Genomic DNA, 21,916 nt, shown 5'->3' on the forward strand with positions numbered 1-21,916 from the left:
CAAATACACATCCCTGAAATCACCATAGGTCCCTTTCATTTACATTCAAACCTCTGTTAGCAACAACTTCTATTCAGTGATGACCTGTCTTAGCAACCACCTGTACTCAGCAATAACCTGTCGTAGCACCAACTGTACTCAGCAATGACCTGTCTTAGCACCACCTGTATGCAGCAATAACCTGTCTTAGCACCACCTGTATGCAGCAATAACCTGTCTTAAAACACCATGATTGAACATCCATATGCATTGCAATCTACTGTGAAAGTACTTTAATTCGAGGATACCAATTTTCATGGATTAGGGAAGAATCACGAGTTTGTGGATTCTTGAATTTGTGGTTTTGATGTTGATATCTCCTTTTCGTTCAGAACCAAATTTCATTGTTTGGCCTACCCACAAAAACCACGAAAATTAGTACCCCAAGAACAAAAGTATTTTCGCAGTATCTTAAATCAACCTGTATTTATAAAGACCTTCTATCTTATATCATCACAATTTTTCCCTTGATAGGAAGGTCATTTACAAAAGGTTTGACTGTATGTGGGAAAGACAACACTGGCTATTATTTTGCTTTGGTGTTGTGACTAAGATTCTATACTTGTACTTTCTGGATTTTGATTAAGATATAAACAGAATATTTGATGCTTTAAGCTTACAATAGACTCAAGGCTCACTAAGATACTTGTAGATCGGACCCTATGGAGCCTGTTGATGACGCTTTCCCTTTTTTTGACCAAGGCAGTTAATTTCTTATTTTTCGGTTTTATTTTTCTTTCTCTATGATTAATGTCATCTTTAGTACCATTATTACTATTAAACAGTGTTTTCTATCCTTATGGGTTTTCAGTTTATCTACCTTTATCAGAGAACCCCACATTGATAGAAAACACTGATGGTATAAATTCATTATATAGAGAAAAGAGAATAAAATTGAAAAATACAAAATTTGTTGCCAAGGTAAAAAAAGGGAGTAGGGTACCAAGTGACTCCTTTGAGTTGTGTGTACAAGTACCTGTTAAGGCTCCTTGATGTCACTGAGCAGTAAGCTCTAACAGACGCCATGATTAAAAGAAAATAAATCATAGATAACCTGATTCCATCATTCCATAAACACTCACTACTTGGAAGTAGTTAAACACTTTCTAAGAAGTCATTTTCTTCTTGAATGACTACAAAACTTACACTTTGCTTTCAAAAGTTGAAAACCCTACAATGAATATAACACACGATAATTATATGTTATTAAACTGTAGTTTCGATATATTTTATACATATTTGTCTCACCAATTATGTTTTAGCCTTCACATTAATGCACTCAATAGAGTTCCATTCAGTATGACAAATACCTGTGGTATCGGAAGGCTGATATCAAACATGTCTTCACAGGGCTAAATGATTTATTACTTTCTAATATTTGGTTTATTTGTATAAAATGCATTTCATCAAAGTAACAAAATGGTATTAATATCTTAAATCTAAAATTCAAAAGTATATCTCAAATATTATGTAACATAACCATTTAAATACTACTTTTCTTTTGGCACAATAGCTTATCACCTTTAATAATACTTATTTAAAATATCATTTTATGTGTGTATGGAAAGATAAGTCATTGATAAATCGAACAGCTTTTAAACCTTTCAATGTTATGCAAGAATTTAATAAAAACGTAAATGTTTTCGTCTACTATATCTGTATTTATGGCTTTGGTATTTGAACACTGTGATCTGGCAGAGAGACAAAAGTAAGGAACTTGTTACCTCTGACATTGAAGGAGAAAACATTTTATTTTTATGGGACTTTGGGCCATATTTTTATTTGACTGCATGTATTAGTCAGGATTTTTTTTCTCTACTATAATAGGAATAAATGGATTATACAAGGCTTCATTTTTCTTAATTCTTATCCTGCTTTTTGTTTTTCAACTTAGATCGTAGCTCCCTTCACAACAACAAAATATTGTTTCTTCCTAAACAAAATACATACAGTATGTTACATCTAGTGAATATAAATTAAGTTGTATCTGTCTTAACTTTACACTTTTACATTTCAATACTACTCCATAAAATTCAGACATTGCCTGTGGCATAGGTGATTCCTTGTGTAGAAAAACCCACCAAACAAAAAATGCTTCTTATGTCTACCTATGATTTATTTTTAGGTTATGGTTATTCTTTCTGGACTTATGTGGGATTTTTGACATGCATGAATCACCTTCTGTCTGATTTTTATCACTAACAAACAAAATTTCAATCAATCTTTATTACATGCAAGATTTTCATTGGGTATTGATGTCATTTAGGAGTTAGTTAAATGCAGAAAGTTTGTATCAAGTCTAAATATCTTTTATATGATATATATTTGTGAAATTTCCCGTTTTTCAAATCAAAATTTCTCTTGTATTTTTTATTCATGTTACATATAAAACTAAACTATTTATTTCTGAGACATAAGGCAGCTTTTTGTCATATTTTGATCAGCACTATTAGGAAAAGCATAAAAATGATTACAACAAAAATCTAAAATAGATTTTTTTAATCACAAAAAAATAAGGGAACAACAGTTTTTATGAAGTCATTTTCGGGCCGTCTGAGAGGACGAACTGTTCCATTAAAATTCAAAATGTCAAAAACATTTTTTTTTAAATTATGGTCGTGTAACACATCAACTATAGTACTTGGGAGGCAGGACTTCAAATGCTTGATGGATTTTTTTCCTCGTCTTATTCAAATAAAAAAAGTAAATTGAATGTAAACAGTATAGCAGAATTCTTTTATAATCACATTGTTTTGGTACATTGTGGTTTAATATTATCTTAAAATGAGTTGGCATCTGAAAGGGCTAGTATAAAACATTCTTTTAAAACACTTCGACATGTAATTTAGTTGACCAGTAACTCAAATTGACAGCATGACTGATGAGATATGGTATAAAGCTGACCAAGCCATGATATTTATGATCATGAAGAGCAACTTTGTATGTAAATAAGTTATGTTTTTCATTGGTCACATGAGTGAAATCGTAGTCATCGGAAGAGATGAGGTTAAGTCGGTAATGTAATCGATCAATTTCACGCTTGATCTCTGGTTGACGAAGTCTTCGAACACTTTTACAAAAAGCACAGACTTTTGAATATAGATGGTCATTTTCTAATTTAAGCATATACCACTCGTCCCAGAACATGAGAAATTCCTCCATTTTTGACGAGCTACCATCTCTTGGAGTTCCGTTTCTAGGGAACTTGTTGGCAATATTGACCACTTTTCTATAATGGTTAATTGTGTTGACTTCCTTCGGGAGTAATTGAGCTCCCAATAAATGAATCAGTTTCAATGAATCCAGGAATGACGTTTGTCTACGAGTAAACCAGTCCATGTAACGAATTTTCAGTCCATTAAGTCTACCCATGTGTGTGTTGCAGGCATCTTTCAGGGCATCAAGTTCCATGTCCTTCTTATCCTCAGGACTGAACACCTTATTGCTGTAAATGATTTAAACAAAATCAGTGAGAATGTTTTATGCATGTAAGTATGTAAGAATCAAACAGCTGATAACATCCTGAAATGTTATGCTGATTTTTTCTCAGTTTTTTTTGTGTGCTAAAATAATTTGGAGAGAACTGGAAAAAAGTATTTACAAAGATCGTGCTTGATTCTTGCAAATTACAAAAAAGTACATGTATCTATATGTTCACATTTTTGTCGCTTTTTTGTAGGGCGGGTACAGTATGCAGCAGGTGCAACTTTCAATCAACAAGCTTAGCTGTTATATAAAATTTTATCATATTGATTTTGTTATATAATTGCCGTGTACGCTTTGTTCAGTGACAAATTGCTCCATTTTTACCAAGTTAATGTTACGAAAGTTCTTATGTAGTACAATTTTCTTTGAGAGATCTGAGATTTTGGTTTTAGAAGACTTTACATCCGTTTCCTATGTTTTGCAATACACTAATTTAAGTGCAAGTGTTCAACGAACAATAAATGATGTTTTTGCCAATTTGATATATAAGTACGCTGTTTGAGATGCTCCGTTGGAATTTTTAATTAAATCCGTCAAAAACAGACTTATTGGGCTGTCCCTGATGCTTTTGGGGTGTTCTGAAATATTGGCATGGACTAACACAAATTACACGGCTAATCGCTTATCATTTAAGTAAATCACAGATTAAAACATTAATTGTAAAACTTATCTTAAATATGTATTTTTCTCATTTTAATTTGTATTCGTGTTCGTTCTTTCGGTTGTGTTTCTTTTTTCTTTCTTGTTCTTTGTTTCTTCAGTATTAAGTTGGGGGTTATCTTCTACCCACGTCTAAGCAATGTTGAGGTGACTGATATTGTGACTTGGTATCCTACACAACTTGGGGATTTAATACAGGTTCGCCAAAGGGTCAGTCAAATAAATAAAAAAGGATAAATCGGAATTTATGGAAGTTCCTGAACAACATAAATTCTTTCCCAAAGTAACATGTTCATGTTTGAAAAAGAGTAGTATATAAGGTTGAAAAGTAAAGGATTTATTCAAATAGTATAGTTGAAATCTAAAAAAAAATCCGTCTTTATTAAGTTGCACAGTTGAGAGTAGTCACCCCAACCCCCACTTTCCAACCCTTTTCATCATTTTTATTGATTCTTTCTTCTTTCATCGTTAATGGGACATATACTGGATGTATTTTCACTATTAAGAAGTTGACAATAATTATCTTGCTCATTAACCTCTGTGTGATTCTTAGGCGAACCTGTATATAACCTCTCGGTTCCCATGAATTACTTACTGGTAGTCTCTGTACGTCAGCTCCATGGTTTCCATTTCTAGTAAGCCATTCTAAAAACCAGAGTTACAGATAAACCTCACTTTAGTACATGCAATCAGGGGCTTACTCTTGTATTGAACTGAAAAGTAGAACATATAAATTAACAATCTGTCCACGTATCAAAGTCGACTATGTGTTGTAAAACAGCTTTAATTTAATGCATTCACTTGACTCATGCTTGAATGTTTACCAAGTTTCTCACAATTTAAAGTGAGCTCTTATGGCTCTTGAATTGAATATTAGTCCTATAGCACATCGTTTTCAAGATACATGAATGAAATCAATCTTCCTTAAAATAAATAAAGTCGAGTTTACTTTTCTTGTAATTCGGTTCCATGCATATCAGCACCATTTAAATTATAAGGTTTTTCAGTAAACAAGTAGGGAAAAAATGACGACCTTCTCATCGAGACAAACATTCAATAATCCATCGACCTACAAGCCACCTTACTGTATAAAACCATTAAAATCTTGTAAATGTTATACATGGTAAATGCATTTGTTTGCGTTATGAATTATCGAATCCAACGAGCGCAATTATATTGAAGTAGAAATATTTGAATTAGGATCCTTTTACTTCACAAAACATGAAACTATTTTAGTCAAAAACTTACTAAGGTGGTATTTAAGCCACGGTAGCTTGAGAAGGAAATATGATATTGATGTATCTAATTAAATAGTAATTGTTTAACACCTTTTAAAACTTAAAAATAGTGTTTCTGACACTACGAGAACGAGATTTTTCGTGATAAGGCCTTTGTATTTAGTATTTTATGTCCTTTAAAATGAAACTGAAAACTCTAACTACAAAAATATGAACTGCTAGTATCTACTTAGTTTCTACCGTCTCAATCTGTTTAAATGAGGTAGTGAAAGGTGAAAGATGCGTAGGGGACAGAGAATAAGGAAGTCAGAGGAAGAACCCCCTGTTTAGAAATATTGTTAATATTGTACTAAGTTTTTGCAAAAATTAAAAAAAAGAAACTAATGATAACCTGGAGCCCATTTTTAAGTTTCTGGCTGGAACACCCCAGTTTGTTAAATGGTGAAGGGGATAAATAGTTATATTGAATCAAAGGTTGCAACTACAGGTAGTGGAACCTGTCTATACTCATATCTTATAAATATCACCTCTGTCTCACCACCAAGCGAAAAAATGATTGTGAACATGGCTAGTGCTGAAGTTTGGTCATGAGCGTGAATGTTCAAGATTGTGAACAATAATAATACCACAAGTAAATCAAGGATGTGTGTCAAAATTATCGCCATTTGTAAAGAATTCGCGGTAATGTGTTATTCATTTTGATCAACTTTTTTTCCAGACGATACAAAACACAAAAGAGAACCGTTCGATCTATATATTTAAACATGTTCGTGCTGAGAGTACTGTGCCAGAGAATTAACAGTATATATACTAATATGTATACTAAAACACGAAAAAAAGAATTCTACGGTCCTTCATTCAACAATAAGATTTTTTTTCATACCCAGAGACTACCTTCGAATGGCAGATTTCTTGCTGTAAAAAAAGTATAAAAAAAAACTGCCAGAAACCTCTGTATTTCATAAAAACCGTGTAGGCGTTTAGAATCAATTCCTCCTAAATGTACTATTGGCCTTATGTAAATTTGGTACATAATATATCGCCAAAATGCCAAATATGATTTATATTATTTAAATTCCGTTTACAAAGAGTAAACTTAAAATATTGGATAATGGGTCACTCAATATAGAATTCATCGGTACACTTAGAAAGTAACATTTAATGCTTTTGAAATTTATGAGAAAGATTAAAATTTCACCATTCATTTATGAATTATAATAGAAGTAGGTAGAAGACGTATTAACGTGCAGATTATGATTGCGTGGATTTTTAAGTTGGTTGCCTTTAAAAAGATTATACATACAAACTTTCATGGAATTATTTCTAAATTTACATAAATCAATGAGGCTTTTGAATACGTTTTCTATATAACCAAAAGAATTGTTGATCTCAGTCAAACGTAGATGTCTTGCAGAGTCTGAATTTAGATTTTTTTTGCATTTGTTTAAAATGTATCAAGACTCTTAAAGATGTCTTTAGCTCATTACATTCTGTTGAAATTGATTTTTATACTTTCATTTGGCAAATTTGCTGCAGACATAATACATTTTATTTACTTTCAACCATAGTTAACTGATATGTATAAAGGATAGGTGACTATTAGTCCGTCTGTCCGCTTGTCCGTTTGTTGTCCATCAAGTTCATGTAAGCGATGAAGTTCAGTTTTTAATAAAAGTATAGTTTGCAAGATTTCATAAAAAAGATATAAACACCATTCCATTTTATTCTTCTGACCGAAACCTCAAGTGACAAAATAACGTATCTTCACAAGAACAATGTGCGAAGTAGCCTTTTAAGACTATTTTATAGATTTCTAGAAACCGAGGGGTGGATCGCGGGGACCAGGGTTGGAACACCTTCATGTTGGAAATTTAGTTAATTTTGTGTAAAATAATGCTTGCAAATTGACAAAATGACTGGACACCCCCTTAAATAACGCCCCACCTCTTTATAAATTTCTGGTACTTTCTTTCATAAATAGAACTTTCACACATAATAAGAACTTCCACTCATAAATTACAACTTTCTCTCATAACTAGAACTCCCTCTCATAACTAGAACTTTCTCTCATAACTAGAAATTCCTATCATTAACTAGAACTTTCTATCATAACAAGAGTTTTCTTTCATAACTCTTGAAGCTGTTTCTTGCATTGGTTTTCAAAGTTGTGACTCATCTACATGGCAGACAAAGGATATTTTGAAGAATCTAAATTGGCCCTTCTAAGGGACCAACCATTTTATCAGTAACGATGGAGGGGGCTGTCATTTTTTTAAGACAAAAAATTAAAGTTCCAAATTTTTTAGAAAAAAAAATTATTTTATTCATCCAATGAAAAAAAAAATAAATGAGGATTCTATATTTTCCCGATTACTTAACAAGACAGGTTTTCAAATCCCAACCCCACCCCATGATAAAAATTGTCGGTGCCTTAACAATGATGACAAAAGGTACATTAACTTGTATGATTAATTGAAAAAGCACTTGAAATATTTCGTTAAGTATAACATCAATCAATATTTAATATAGATACCCCTTCTGGAGTAGAGTTTAACAGGATTTTAGTATCTTTTAAAATTGAAAACACTGCAATATAAAGTCCAGGTGCAGTCACTCCTATCCTTCAATAAAACATGTATCATGTTGATTTTGTGAACAGAGTTATTACATTTGTACTTCAAGATCTATCTTAGTTTGTTAATGAATTTTCCATCGGCACCATAAAACACATAACATTTGATTTATCCACTTAATATAATTGCTTGGTTGTCATTTTCGTTGGGGTACATAAAAATATCTTTCTTTTTATGTTTATTGTTATTTATCGCGAACTTTGTTTAAAACCATTGCTTTAAGGCTTGTGTCTGTAGTTGCAGCATGGATCTTGTTTAATATACAGGCTTATATGACACTTTTGTATATTTTTAATTTTGTTACTCCAGGTTTTTCGGAGAACTAAGTCTACGAGTCTGTTTTTCGATATCGGTTCAAGAGTTATGACCTCTCAATTTTTGTTGGATTTTTTATGATTTTGTGCAAAATTTGGCAGAAAATTAGCAAATAACAACCTGTAACCCCACCTTGCCCTTTTCTATAATTTTCTGAATCGGACCCCCAACTCCCTTTCAAATTTCTTGATCTGCCCATGTTCTTGAAATAAAGTAAATATGTGGGCAGACTCAGGGTGAATTTTACTAATTTTTGGGGTTAAGATGTCACGGTTTTCTTTCACCATTTATATTTGACTTATTAAATACAAAATATTTTAATCACAGTAAAAGAAACGAGTCTTTTGAATTGATATTATTGCTAAAAATGAACAAAAAAAAATTCCCGCGAAAGCAGAAATTTAGTCCTAATTTCTTTCTACAACATATCACTGTCAACTTTTTAACAGCTAGCTTGTCAACATTTTATTATGAATAATATTTCCCTACCTTTTCATTTTAAAACACATTAGCTACTCCTGTAAAATACATCGTAAGTTAAGCTGCACTCTAAAAGTAGACTTGGTTGCTAGTAAAACAACGCCCTCTGGTGACAAAGCCCGTTGTAACTATGCTTTTCCTTTCAGTCAATATTTCACTAAGTCCTCTTATTGACGTGAGTCGATACTATTCTATATTATTTATTTGCAATCTTTGAAAGTGTCAGAAAGCGATTTTTTTTCGTTTCAAACACACCAGCATGTAGACTTAACCAGATCAAAAGATCCGCAAGAGTGTTTTAATTCCTTTCATTGCGGGTTAATATAACTACAAAACACATCTAGTTTATCAATGTAATTACACGTTCTAAAAGTATTTGCCAATGTGACACCGAATAACTCCATACAAATCAATTTATATTGGTTTTGTATATGTATAATAAATAAATAGCCTTCCACGGTGAAAATACAAGGAGTACTACCTATAATTGACGTTTTATCACACTGGGTAGATTTAAGTAAATATATCATTCAAAAGCGTTTTAAAAAGATTTCACTTTAATAATGTGATGTATGGAATTACTACAAATATGAAACCCGGATATACTGTGTTTATACTCTCACGCAAATCAAGACATTCCAGGGCAAGTAAATTGCAACAAAGGGGGGTTCGGGTGACTAAATTAGTCTTTTTTAAATAATATTTTATATTTTTGTTGCCAAGTCCAAGCTTGCCATTTCGAAAATGAGGTATCTGCCTCGTTTGCTTCCATTGCGCTACGGCCTTGCATCCTGTCAATTATATGCCCTGTCAAAGGTGGGCAGGAGTTTATGCGTCCGATCTTAGGCTTTTTATTTCTCAGTATGACAAACTCTCAAATATGACCTCAAAATAGTTGATATATATGTGCATTTCATATGTGCTGTTCGGAAGCAGTGACAGTGTTCATCTTTGGTTCGATTCGGATTGTTATTGAATCACTATAGACACTAACACGGTGGCCAATTAAAAAAATTCATATTCATACTAATTTTTTTTATATGTAAATGGTGCGAATCGGTTTTTGGTTTAAGATGACCAGCATTTAAGTGTAAGTATTTGTAAGAATCATGCAAAATTGTAAAAATCAGAATAAAAACCCCATCTACCTGGAAATAAAACATCACTCAATGATGCTTCTCTATTTGAAAAGACCATTATTTGATCTCTGCACCACTGGTTTTTCATAATGTTTTTAATAGAATCTAGAAAAATTATCATTTTGACAGAGTTATCTGCCCTTGCAATGTTCATTTTCAGTGCATTTCAATGAAATTGTAACTCAATGGTCCAGCATGATATGGTAAATCTTTTCTGTTTTCCTTGATTCTGATGGTGAAAATAATCAAATGAAACTATCAAAATGATTAGTTTTTTTTATACCATGTTTTACCTATTGCCTGATTCTTACAGGAGCTGATATGTGATGGTCTCAGATAGTAAATCACAAATTTAGATTTACATGCAAAATATGAAGTTGTTAAGAATGTCAAAAGGTGAACAGTAGTTTACATAGAAAAAAGAGGTTTTATGATGTAATAACCATTCGGCTGTAGAAATAGTTCACTTTTGAAAACACTAATACGGTGTAGATAATGTGGAAGATTTGTCTGAATACGCAGGTCGAGAACCAAGGAATATTTACAAGATACCAGAATACTCAGGTTTCGGATAAGACAGGTTACTTTAAAATATTTTTCAACACTAGACATTCGAGTATTATCTTTAAAATATCTTTGACAATCAGTTAATCCAGAAGTTTCTGTTTATTTACTATGAACCGTTAAGAGCTAGGACAGGAATGTTGTCTTCTTTACCCTCAACGAATCCGAGTTGATCGACAAGGTTTGACTTGAAGTACTTGGTCGTGTATACTTTGACAGAGAAGCGGGCAACTTTTGTCAGTCTTTTTGATAATACAAGTCCTGGACCTCAAAATTTAATAACAAGTAGTGCTACAATTTTGTGTTCAGCTGGCATATCTTGTACATGTCAGCATTTGTAATATTTCACTGGACGGCAACCTGGACAAGTGGTCAGCAAGTTGACACAGGTGTCACTCGTTAGCCACTCCTCACTAGTAGATCAATAAAATGCTTAGCGGGGTACAGCTTGATAGGACCGCAAAAATCGACTGAGAATAGTTGGGCCAAGTATTAACACAACATTCAAAGATATAACATTGCACTTATTGATAAATATTTGACACAGGATAAAAACTCGACCATAATTGATGATGACCTCTTTGGTCCGTAAAATTCCCAAATAGTTCCACACACATTCTAAAAAAATAACATTTCTTTGAAGATATGGTATCTTGTGATATAATTTCGAAGATATCCATTCCTTTGTACTCTTTATCATCCAATTCTCTGGAAAATGCTCGTTTCCGACCCCTCATTCTTTATTAATGATTCAAGTCTAAACCCAAAATTCTAGAGTCTGACCATTGTGGAACAATCTGAGACGTCCAAGACCATATGCTTAAAGTGAATTATATACCAGTAGTTAATTCTATGAATGACTTGTTTTAGCCAAAATTCCAAGACGGTCAGGACTTGTAAGTCCAAAATCAATACAAATCTTTCCCATAACGGGTTTGGAACTATGTTTTATGAAGATCAATTAATATTCAAGTTACCGTACAAAACAAAGTGTCTACATACAAGGCACAAATGACCAATACACCACAACATTATAAGATCACATTTTTGCATTAAAATAATAAAAAAGGCAACATATTTCACATTCCTAAGCTTTCTTCTTTCGTTTCAGCATATATTTACAATGAAGCACTTGCAAATTGATGATGCATTTTTGCCACGCCCAGAATTAAAATAGTTTATGAAAATGGGGGATTCAAATGCACATGAAATCAATTTAACCGGGCAAAATATACTAGTAGATAAATTGTAATTAAACAAATTATCCCTACATTAAAAACATTTCAATGCTTTTCGTTGCAGGATTAGGGTATTGTTTAAAATGCAAACGCATCTACTCAGCACAGGATATTAATCAAAGTATTCATGTACTGAATCAACTTATATCGGTCGTTTGATTTTTTACGCCTCGAATAATCGTCAAATTACAAACATTTGGAATAAAAGAAAAGGGCGGGGATCAAATTCAAACGTATCTAAACACAAGCTCATTGTTGTATCTGTTGATGTTGAACTCTTTGATTTATTTTTAAATTCACCATTCTGACAACGAAGGACATTACAAAAAAAAACCACACACACACAAATTTCATAATGCATCGTAGCAGTACGCGAGCTGGCGTGATATTCAGGTTCGATGTCGGTTTATACATGGAACATCTAGATGAATGAACACAAAACATTCGATATACTGCGTAATTGAACTACAAACTACTAGATGGCATTTTCCAGTTTCTAAATATTTTCAAGTCGAAATTTAATTATAGACATCCAGGTCGAAACTTTGTATCAAATCATTCAAACTTAAGCCGCTACAATCATTGAAATAAATCCTTAGATATACGCCCCTCTTAACTAGCTAATTCCTTAATTGATAAAAACTTTATTGCTGGAGTTATCGCATAGACACCTATGTTTCATTTAAAGTGGTTATTTGCTTTGGCATCTAGTTCCAGACACATGTACATTAACGCCAAAGTCTTAGAATTGTGTATGGTGTAGACAACACTAGCCATGCACTTTTAAGGCCCTGGGACTCCGGTAGCTTTATTATCGTGACACATGACTAAAATAGCCCAGTAGAATGATTATTACAACAAGCAATATCATCAGACCACAGACTGACACCATTCCTGAGAAGTGCATTATCGAAATTCCTAAGCCATCGTCTAAGCAAAATTTTATTTTTATTTGTCACCTCCGGGCTTTCATTTTCATGAGGCGTTAATAACAATACACGATACAGTGTGTAATACATCGGGATGGTTTCAGGGGTTTTGTAAAACATTTGGCCAACAAAAAATGAGTGGCTGATGATGGCATGGATTCCCTTTCTTTATAGCAGTTTTTTGGATCGGATCCACTGGGCCTTTTTTGGTAAATATTTGGATCCGCCAGAGTTGCATGAATCAGAAGACAGCCTTAGCATTCCGACAATTTATAGCCTCGCAGATTTTCACTTCTATCTGTATTATGCGTCTAAAAATGAATAGACAATTTGAATATCTCGACAGTAAACGACTGATTGCATAGAAATAAGCAGGTACTGCATGATAAGAGATTAGAAGTCAACTATTTTTAATTGGGTCGTTGTTCATACAAAATGTACAATCCTAATAAATCAGCAGCTGAAGTTCGCAGTTAAAGTTGTATATTGGGTTTGTTTATTAGAGTAGATAACAAAATTCAATTTGATATCCTAGAAATACCTACAAAGTAGATGCATTTGAAGCTATTGTTATGTATTGGGTTAATTATGGGTCAGAAAATAGTAAATGGCAATTATCCAGACAAGAATTAAGGTTGATGTTAACAGTTGTATGCACAGAGATTCTCACGGCCATCTGTTGATTGATCCCAGCATCACAGGTTAAAGATCTATAGTTTTATTTTGATAACATTTTTTGACACTACCCGCCGTTGAACATTACACCGATTTAATTAATTGCTTTTGACAAGTAAGTATTTTGGTTCGATTGAACTTTAGAGAGTTAGCCATTGGTCAGACTTAAAATTTTTAATGTTTTATTTATAATTTGTGTGAGGAGTTTTCGGTGTGTTATATTCTCTGCAAGTTTTGTATCTTCAGTTAGCTAACCATGTAACATCGAGCGTTACTTATGTTAATTGTAAACTATCGTACCATCTATGTAACATCATAATAAACGATATATTTAGAACAATGGATTAAATACTTGAAATAGTGGAATGCCCAGCTCCTGTTTATTAGTTTGTTGACCTTTTCCGGATTTATATTTTAATATTTGAACAGCGTGTCCCCAGTTGTTTACACTATATAGGGTATGCCAATGGGATTATTTTTTCTGCGGCAGTGTAAGATAATTGCAGATGCTATCAGGCTTTACAAATCTAAGGCTCTGGTGACTGATATATCTAAATTGATAAAAATGCTCGGCGTAGCCTCATCCACAGTCTATTTTTCAATATAATAATATTTTGTATACATGTGTACTAGACGAAATAAAGTGTTAAGATACTTGCCACTTGTTAGTTGTTTCATGGGAATTTCCCTATAGAAGAGTTTGTCAATCTCATTAGCGATGTCATATGCACTAATTTGCATATAATTAAGTGTTAACATTGGTTGGCACTGAGTTGCTCATTTGCTTTTGTTACTTTGTATTTATGATTGTAGTTACTTTATGTTCTTTGATGTGAATGTTTGTTTTCCATGTCTGGTCTTTGTCCCTGGGTTACATTCTTTTGGTTACCACCATAACCTTGGTTCCCTTGATTACTCCTTAGCAAATATACAATTAAATAAACAATTGACAATTCCATGATAACAACAACAATACAAATCTTCTCCATATGAAGTTTGTATTCAGAAACATTACAATGCCATTCCTAAGTTGATTTCTTGGTTCTCATGCCATTTTCATGGCAAATTTTAAAAACTTCATAAATGTTATTTAATTGCCAGTTTTGGTTCTGGAAAATGTTTCATTAAGATAAAATAACTCATTTTGGATGTGAATTTGTAACTCTTTTTACTTGGAAAATAAATTCGTAATGATATAAGTAAACCTCTATTATCACATTAAATTATTTTGAAAATTTTATGCTCATATAGTCTTAATTGCTGAATATTCATTAAAAAATCCAAGAATACAAAGAGTTTTATTTGCAGTTTAAGGAACCACAACATTTTTTTGTTAATTATCTTTAAAAATGAAACAAGTGGCTCCCAGGAGCCTGAATCGCTCACCTGGTGGAATTCTGCCTTCCAATTCTGACTCGAGAAGTCTTTGGTAGGACTTATCATAAGATCTTTTCAACAATTGAAAGTTTAATTTAATCTATCATAATTTTCAAGATATTGACTGAAAACTGTTTAAAAAAGTCATTTTCCCCTTTCAAGGGCAATAACTCTTACAAGGAGTCATCTGACAACTTTTATCCCTGGAGACTTTTGTAGTCCTAATAATATTGATCATTTCAGCTACTGAAAGAATTTGGCTAAACCTAACGGTTTTGGAGATATATGTGAAAAACTACTGTCTGACCCCTATGTTCTATTTTTAGTAACGGCTGCCACGTTTTTTTACGGATCAAAAATACCCATATCAGTTCCATGCAGGATACACCAAGGAACATTTGTTCCAAGTTTGGTTCCAATTGATCAAATAATGTCAGAGAAGATTTTTGAAAGAAATATCATTAAAATAGCAAAAATAGTTGAAAAAGGGCAATAGCTCCAAAATGACTCAACAGTTTAAAACCGAATTTTGTCCAGAGACAGATCTTACCATGCTGAACACTTTTACCTACGTCAGAATTTAGCTAAACCTAACAGTTTAGGAGATATATGTGAAAAAAAACTACTGTCTGATCCTTATGTTCTATTTCAGTAACGGCGGCCATGTTTTTTTTTTTTGACGAATCAAAAATCCTCACATCAATTCTATGCAGGATACCCCAAGGAACATTCACACCGTGTTTGGTTTCAATTGGTCAAGTAGTGTCAGAGATAAGATTTTTGAAAGAAATAACATTAAAATTAGCAAAAATCGTTGAAAAAGGGCAATAACTCCAACATGGTTTAAAGGATTAAAACCAACACTTGACCAGAGATAGATCTCATCGTACTGAACACTTTAACCCACGTCAAAATTTAGCTAAACCTAACGGCTTAGGAGATATACATATGTGAAATACTACTGTCTGATCCCTAAGTTCTATTTTTAGTAACGACTGTCTTGTTTTTTTTTTTTTTGACGAATCAAAAATCCCCACATCAGTTCTATGCAGGATATCCCAAGGAACATTTTTATACCAAGTTTGGTTCTAATTAGTCAAGTAGTTTCATGAGAAAAGTTTTGTATAATTGTTGACTACGACGGCGCACGCCAAGTGATGGCAATTGCTCACAAGGCCTTTGGCAAGGTGAGCTAAAAAGTGATGAATTAAAGTTAATGTCGCATGCCACGCAATGGATTTGTTGCCAACCGGTGATGTTGATGATATCACGAAGAACTCTCGTATACCAATACATATATGTTGAACTTTTTTGTTAAATAATAATTTTATAGCCTTCTTGATTATGATTTTGTTTTTTTCTTATGAGTATTTACTTTCAATCAAGTATGGAATGTGTATGACTACTTCAGTTATGACTATCAGAAACATTGCATTGCCATTCCGAAGTTGATTTCCTGATTTTCATCACCTCATGCCATTTTCATGAATTCATTTGATAAAGGGTGAAATTTTTACTTTCTATATTGTGCTTTTTGAGAATTTTATTTTTATATTGCAATAAAAATGGGTAATTCTGCACCTTCAAATCGAAAGCTCGCCAAGCACAGCACGATACAACCACAACCAGTTGAACTCTGTTCACTGTAAGGCAAACGTGGACACGCTCACTTATCTTAAGGGACTTACAGTCGATTATGGACACAATAATTTGAAATTGAATTTAAGCATGAAGGTCTGCTTTCATATGGAATAAAAAAAATTTGGTCCCCTTCGGCCGCGAAAACCACAAGAAACATCTAAAATCTGATCGAAAAATGCAGCAGGGATTTCCATGAGGAATCAAATAATAATTTTCTCAGTCACAGTGATTTTTTGAAGGTGGTGTTTAGAATTCTATCAAAGTACTGTTAGCACTGGAGGTTTTAGATTCCAGTGAAAAATTAAGCATGAACAAACTTCGAAAGATTAAATGATGTAAAATAAAACTGTTATCATACATAAGCACTTCCTATATTATAAAGAACTGAATGTCAATTTTTACTACTGGTTTCTGAAGAACTAACTGTAATCCTTGTTTGTTCAATTACACTTTTCCCCCACATTTTTAAACCTGTCAAAAAGTTGATTTGCAGCAACTTCCAAAATCTGATTTTACTGCATTTACCCTACACTGTAATTATAATCAAACCAAACAAATTTCAGCTGAAGTAAACACCTTCCTTGATGAACATAATTTTTAACTCGACACTGTTTATCAATATATATGCACTCACCAATTTTACTTAATTAAAATCACTCCTCTTCACTTACTATTATTAATATGGTGAAGACTATGACTGATACGTGTGTTAAATGAAACATGCTTAACACATTTAATGTTTCTCCACACATTTATGCTGAACTAAATTTCCTAAATGCAATTTTATTCATAAAAATCGCCTGAATATAGCTGAAATACTGCTGCTCTGGCGTTAAACCCCAACAAATAAATAAATTCAAGGCCAAAAAGGATTCTCTCAAATCTTCAGTTAATTTGTAGACTAGATCCTAATTTTATTCTGCAGAAATAATAGATTTTTATTGAGCTGAATAATTAACTGAAGCACTTTTACTGGTTATATAGGAGATATTGAAAGATATAAAAAGAATTACATTTTGAGTATATTTTCTTGTAGAGTTCAGAAATAGTACAGAAGTTCCAGACATGAACCAATGACATAAGGTACTTTGATGCTGAAGGATCAAGAACACAAAAACTATAGAAGATATCTGAAATCTGATTTCAAAATCAAATCAGAAATAAACAAGCTATCAAAAGAGAAATCTGGTCCCTTATTCTTACTTGGCTCAAGCCAAAAATCAATCAACCCAAATATCAATCATAGTCTTCCTTTCAAAAAGATACATTCATTATTGTCTTAAATTACATGTTTCTGGTCCCCATTTTTGGCCCCTAATGTCTAAAGTTCAAGTCTACCCCTAAAAATTGTAAGTGTATAGAATGTGATGGAACAATATCATAGACATTTCTATACTTTCATTGGAGTTATACAGTTAAATTCCATGAAATGCTTGTTTTAGGCCCCCTTCTAAACCCCTAATTCTAGGACAGTTGGGGCCATATCCCCTACAATCAATATCAACCTTTCTTTTGTAAAGATCAACCAATTCTCTAGTTATCGCACAAAAACCGAGTGTCTATGGACGATGACAGTGCCACACCAATAAACAACAGCATTTTTTTTTTGTGGTCGTTCAAAGTGACAAGGGATGACCTGCCAATTGCTTACCAAATCAAATAATACAGAATCTCAATTACCATCATATATATGGAGACAGCATGTACAACCAGTAACACATATTTATAGCTAACATACCACAGGAGACAGTCAATATATTCATTAAGTAAATACCCATTTGTCCCAATTTGTAGCCACTTTTATAATATTGCAAGTAGAATATTAAATTTGGAAAATAAGACTACATTAAAGTATATTTTGGATCTTTTTTTTTCAAATCAGGACTGACTTGACTCGCATGAACCATAAATCTGAATCATTAGTTGTACATGTGACTGAACAGAACAAGACATAACATATCACTTTATGACTGTATTTATACACAATCTTGTGTTCTCCAGCACAGCACTGAAAATTTTCCAGTGAACATCTCATTTTGATGATGACAAAAATACAAAAAATGTACAAACTTGGATCTACTTTTTAAAATTATCAACAATGAATATGTATACACTGTGAATATGTACAAACAATTTCCCTTTTGAGAGAAACAATTCATTATAAATTTATTTCCTTTTTACAACTGTACACTCGGTGATGCAATGAGACTTATGCATGATTTAATGGAACTAAATGACTTGGTCTGTAATAGGTTAAAAAATCATCTTAAAATGACAGAAAAAAAAAAAAAAAAAACCAAAAAAAAAAAACGATTCTCTTGTTCATTCAATAACTACCGGACAGTGTATAAAAATTCATATCAACAACAATCAACTAGATGGAGTGCTGTGACACAACTTGCATACACATGATCTCTCTCATACACTTCATGCACACAATATAACATTCAAAGACTTAAAAAAAAAATTAAATATATTAAAACAGTTTCACTTTTATGCTTCACACCATGTAATTCTTGCTTGTTTACAAACAAAAATAATTATAAATCTCTGAAAGAGGAAAACAAAAATTGTTTGTTATAATATAAATAATAATAGTTTTGCATCCTGACTTCGTCAATAAAATAATTCAAGTGTTTTCATATAATTAATGCTACAATGTATCAACAAATCGAGTTAATTGGTCTTGTGGTGTTAAAGGTTGCACTTCATTGTCATTGGGAAGGAGAAGGCCTCCAGGGTCTTGCCCTTGGCCCTGTAATGAGCCCAGTATTAAGTTAGGGTCCGAATGTAACTGATTTGGATCATTGGCCATATTTGGATGAGACGACTGATTGACATGTGGTGACATCTGAGGTTGACGTGGTGATGGATTAAGTTGCTGCCGAGATAACTGGTTTGGTTGTGGTGAACGAACTGTCTGTGGTAATGAATTAGGTGAGCGCACAGACTGCATGAAATTTGGAGATGCCATGTTCTGCTGTGACGACAATTGAGGATTGTTACCTCCTGCCATTTGCTGTCTTAACTGATGCTGTTGCATCATTTGTGCATTTTGCATGTTTGACTGAAAGTGTTGCATGTTGCCATCTGTAAACTGTGGGTTATACGGCATGCGAGACCTCGGCTGTTGTTGAAACTGTTGTTGGAACTGCTGTTGGTTCATTTGCATGCCCTGATGTTGTGTATTCTGCTGTTGCTGCTGTTGCATTCTAATTCTCTGTTGTTGGAGCTGCCACAACTGTTGTTGATTTGGTTGAGATGGATTCATATTGTTCGGATTTGTTTGATTAATATTATGTGGTTGTTGACCTTGTCCCTGTTGTTGTTGAGTCCTCTGTTTAATGAAAGCTGCCATAAGATGAGGATTAGATTTAAGAATTTGTAACACTTGTTGTTGTTGTTGTGGCGAGTTGGGAGATTTGAGTGTTCGCAACAATTGTTCTAAAGCAGGCATATGCTGTTGTGGCCGCTGTGGATTTGCATTTTGCATACCAGGCCTAACTCCTGCAACTGGTTGTTGGTTTGTTGGTTGCATTTGCATGCCAGTATTCATAGGACTTGGTGGCATTGGTGGTCGCATTTGAGGCGGGTTCATAGGATTTTGTTGCGGCATGTTTGGGAACGTGCTAGAATTCTGAGGCCATCCAGGTTTATTTATTGCAGAGTTCATTGGTAATGTTTGTGGTTGCGCTTTTACTTGAGGTGGAGGCATAGAAGTACCACTAACTAAACCACGATTGACCTGTTTTTGAGCTTCCTCTTGAGCAGCCATGGCAGCCTGAAGTGCACCAGCTGGTGGACCTGCCACAGGCTTTCCAGAATATGATGATTGAACTGGTTGTTGCATTCCACCTTGGACGGCAGGAGAAGCTTGTGTTGTATTTGGAACACTTGAACTAATTGGATTCCTTTGCATGGAAGCCATTCTCCGCCGTAACATTTGCGCCTGTTGGAGTCTATGTTGTAATTGTTGCTGCCTGAGTTTATGTTTAATTTGTAAACAGAATGGCACCTGACACTTGCTTTCAGTACAGTGTTTTGCATGATACAAACACAATGCTATCAGCTGCTTGCATATTGGACACACACCATTAGCTTTCTTTCTACAACTCCTTGTATGTGACACAACACGCTTCATTTTCTGACAACTTGGAAGTCTACAATTAGCATCCCGACACTGACATGCATGAACCAATGACTGGATACATCGTTGTATTGATTGACGACGCGATTGTTGAGGATCATCTTGCTTATCATTGGGAGATGAACCATCATCGAGATCAAATCCAAGTTTGTCCATTTTATGACAATGGCTTTCCTTTTCATAACACACAGTACACAGATCAAAGTCCTAAAAAGAAGAAATTGCATGATCTTACTGAGTTCATCACATCAATGAAGTTTTCTTGGAACAATAAAACACTTCAAAGATGCAGCATTATTTTTCTCCGTTATCAAAATATTTACAGCTTTGAAATGAAGTTTATCATTATGTAAGTTTTTTTATTTTGTTTTTTTTTTGTTCTCTAATTTCATTACTGTTTTTTTTTTTCTTCTGGAAAATCAGTTGAGACTGAATAGTATGATCTGGCAAGAAAGGACAAGAAGAGATTCTGTCTCTAAACCAACTGATAGACTAAAAACTATTCCTGGGCATAGTACCGCTACATAAATGAAACCTTGCATTGCTAAAAGTAGACCATTTTACAAATTCTAAATCCAGAATTTTATCTTGGTTACCTGAAATATCCTTTATCCCATCAACTGACCATGTAAATTTTCTAACTTAATTCCCATTTCAATAAAATACTTACATCACAAACAGAACAATGCCACCGAGTTTCCACATGAGCTTTGCACGAGTTGCAAGTGTACACAAAATTGTCTTTTCCTTGATTATGCAATTCATATAATAAAGCCATGGTTGAATATTTAGCACGCCGGAGAGATGAAAATTCTTGATGTTTATCCCTTGCCATTGTCAAGAATGCATCTCTACCGTCCATTAAATCACAAGATATAAATGGATCTGGGTCATGAATGGCAGGAAGTGTTGAAGCTACTTGTTGACTGTGTAATCGTATCACAAAGAAAACCTGAAATGCAGGTAAATACTTTTTATGAATAATAATGATTCAAGGAGTAAAATACATCTTAGGCAATTTCATAACAGCCAAAAAATAACTCCCATTGTCACTGACAGCTTACAAAATATTTGGTAAAGGTCGCCTTCATTTTTCAATATTTTACATACCCTTTATCTCTGCTACATAAAAAGTGGAACTAATATGGTTTATACAATTATGAATGTTTTACTGTGATAGAACTATTATTCGTGGGGTACCAATTTTCAAGGTTTTTAAGGGTAGGTCAAACCACAAAATTTGGTTCCCAACGAAAAGGAGATTCCCTTTAATGTGTTAACTGAAAACAACAAAACCACATATTCCAGAATCAATAAATTTGTGTTTCTTTTCTAATCCACGAAAATTGGTACCC

General features: G+C 33.4%; 2 protein-coding genes across 7 annotated transcripts in view; both read right to left on the reverse strand.

Annotated features, from left to right (window-relative positions):
- Positions 1 to 2,523: 2,523 nt before the first annotated feature.
- LOC148605500 (uncharacterized) lies at positions 2,524 to 9,365 on the reverse strand. Its single transcript, XM_088547424.1, has 3 exons — positions 8,861 to 9,365; positions 4,781 to 4,898; positions 2,524 to 3,484 (listed from the first exon to the last, which is right to left on the reverse strand). Exons 2-3 carry the CDS (start codon positions 4,813 to 4,815, stop codon positions 2,863 to 2,865), a joined length of 657 nt encoding a protein of 218 aa, XP_088403550.1. The 5' UTR covers positions 4,816 to 4,898; positions 8,861 to 9,365; the 3' UTR covers positions 2,524 to 2,862.
- Positions 9,366 to 18,371: 9,006 nt separating this feature from the next.
- Positions 18,372 to 21,916, reverse strand: part of LOC148605501 (CREB-binding protein-like) — a 30,466-nt gene continuing 26,921 nt past the window's right edge. For all 6 annotated transcript variants that reach the window (XM_088549796.1, XM_088549795.1, XM_088549794.1 and 3 more), the window contains exons 27-28: positions 21,232 to 21,513; positions 18,372 to 20,768 (exon numbers count right to left, since the gene is read on the reverse strand). In XM_088549796.1, the coding sequence (XP_088405922.1) occupies positions 19,068 to 20,768; positions 21,232 to 21,513 (1,983 nt within the window). In that variant the 3' untranslated portion in view covers positions 18,372 to 19,067. The remainder of the gene's footprint in view (positions 20,769 to 21,231; positions 21,514 to 21,916) is intronic.

The sequence above is a fragment of the Perna viridis genome, chromosome 10 (genome assembly GCF_037379345.1).
Source record: "Perna viridis isolate PV_CMFRI_1.1 ecotype Kerala chromosome 10, ASM3737934v1, whole genome shotgun sequence".
NCBI lineage: Eukaryota > Metazoa > Mollusca > Bivalvia > Mytilida > Mytilidae > Perna > Perna viridis.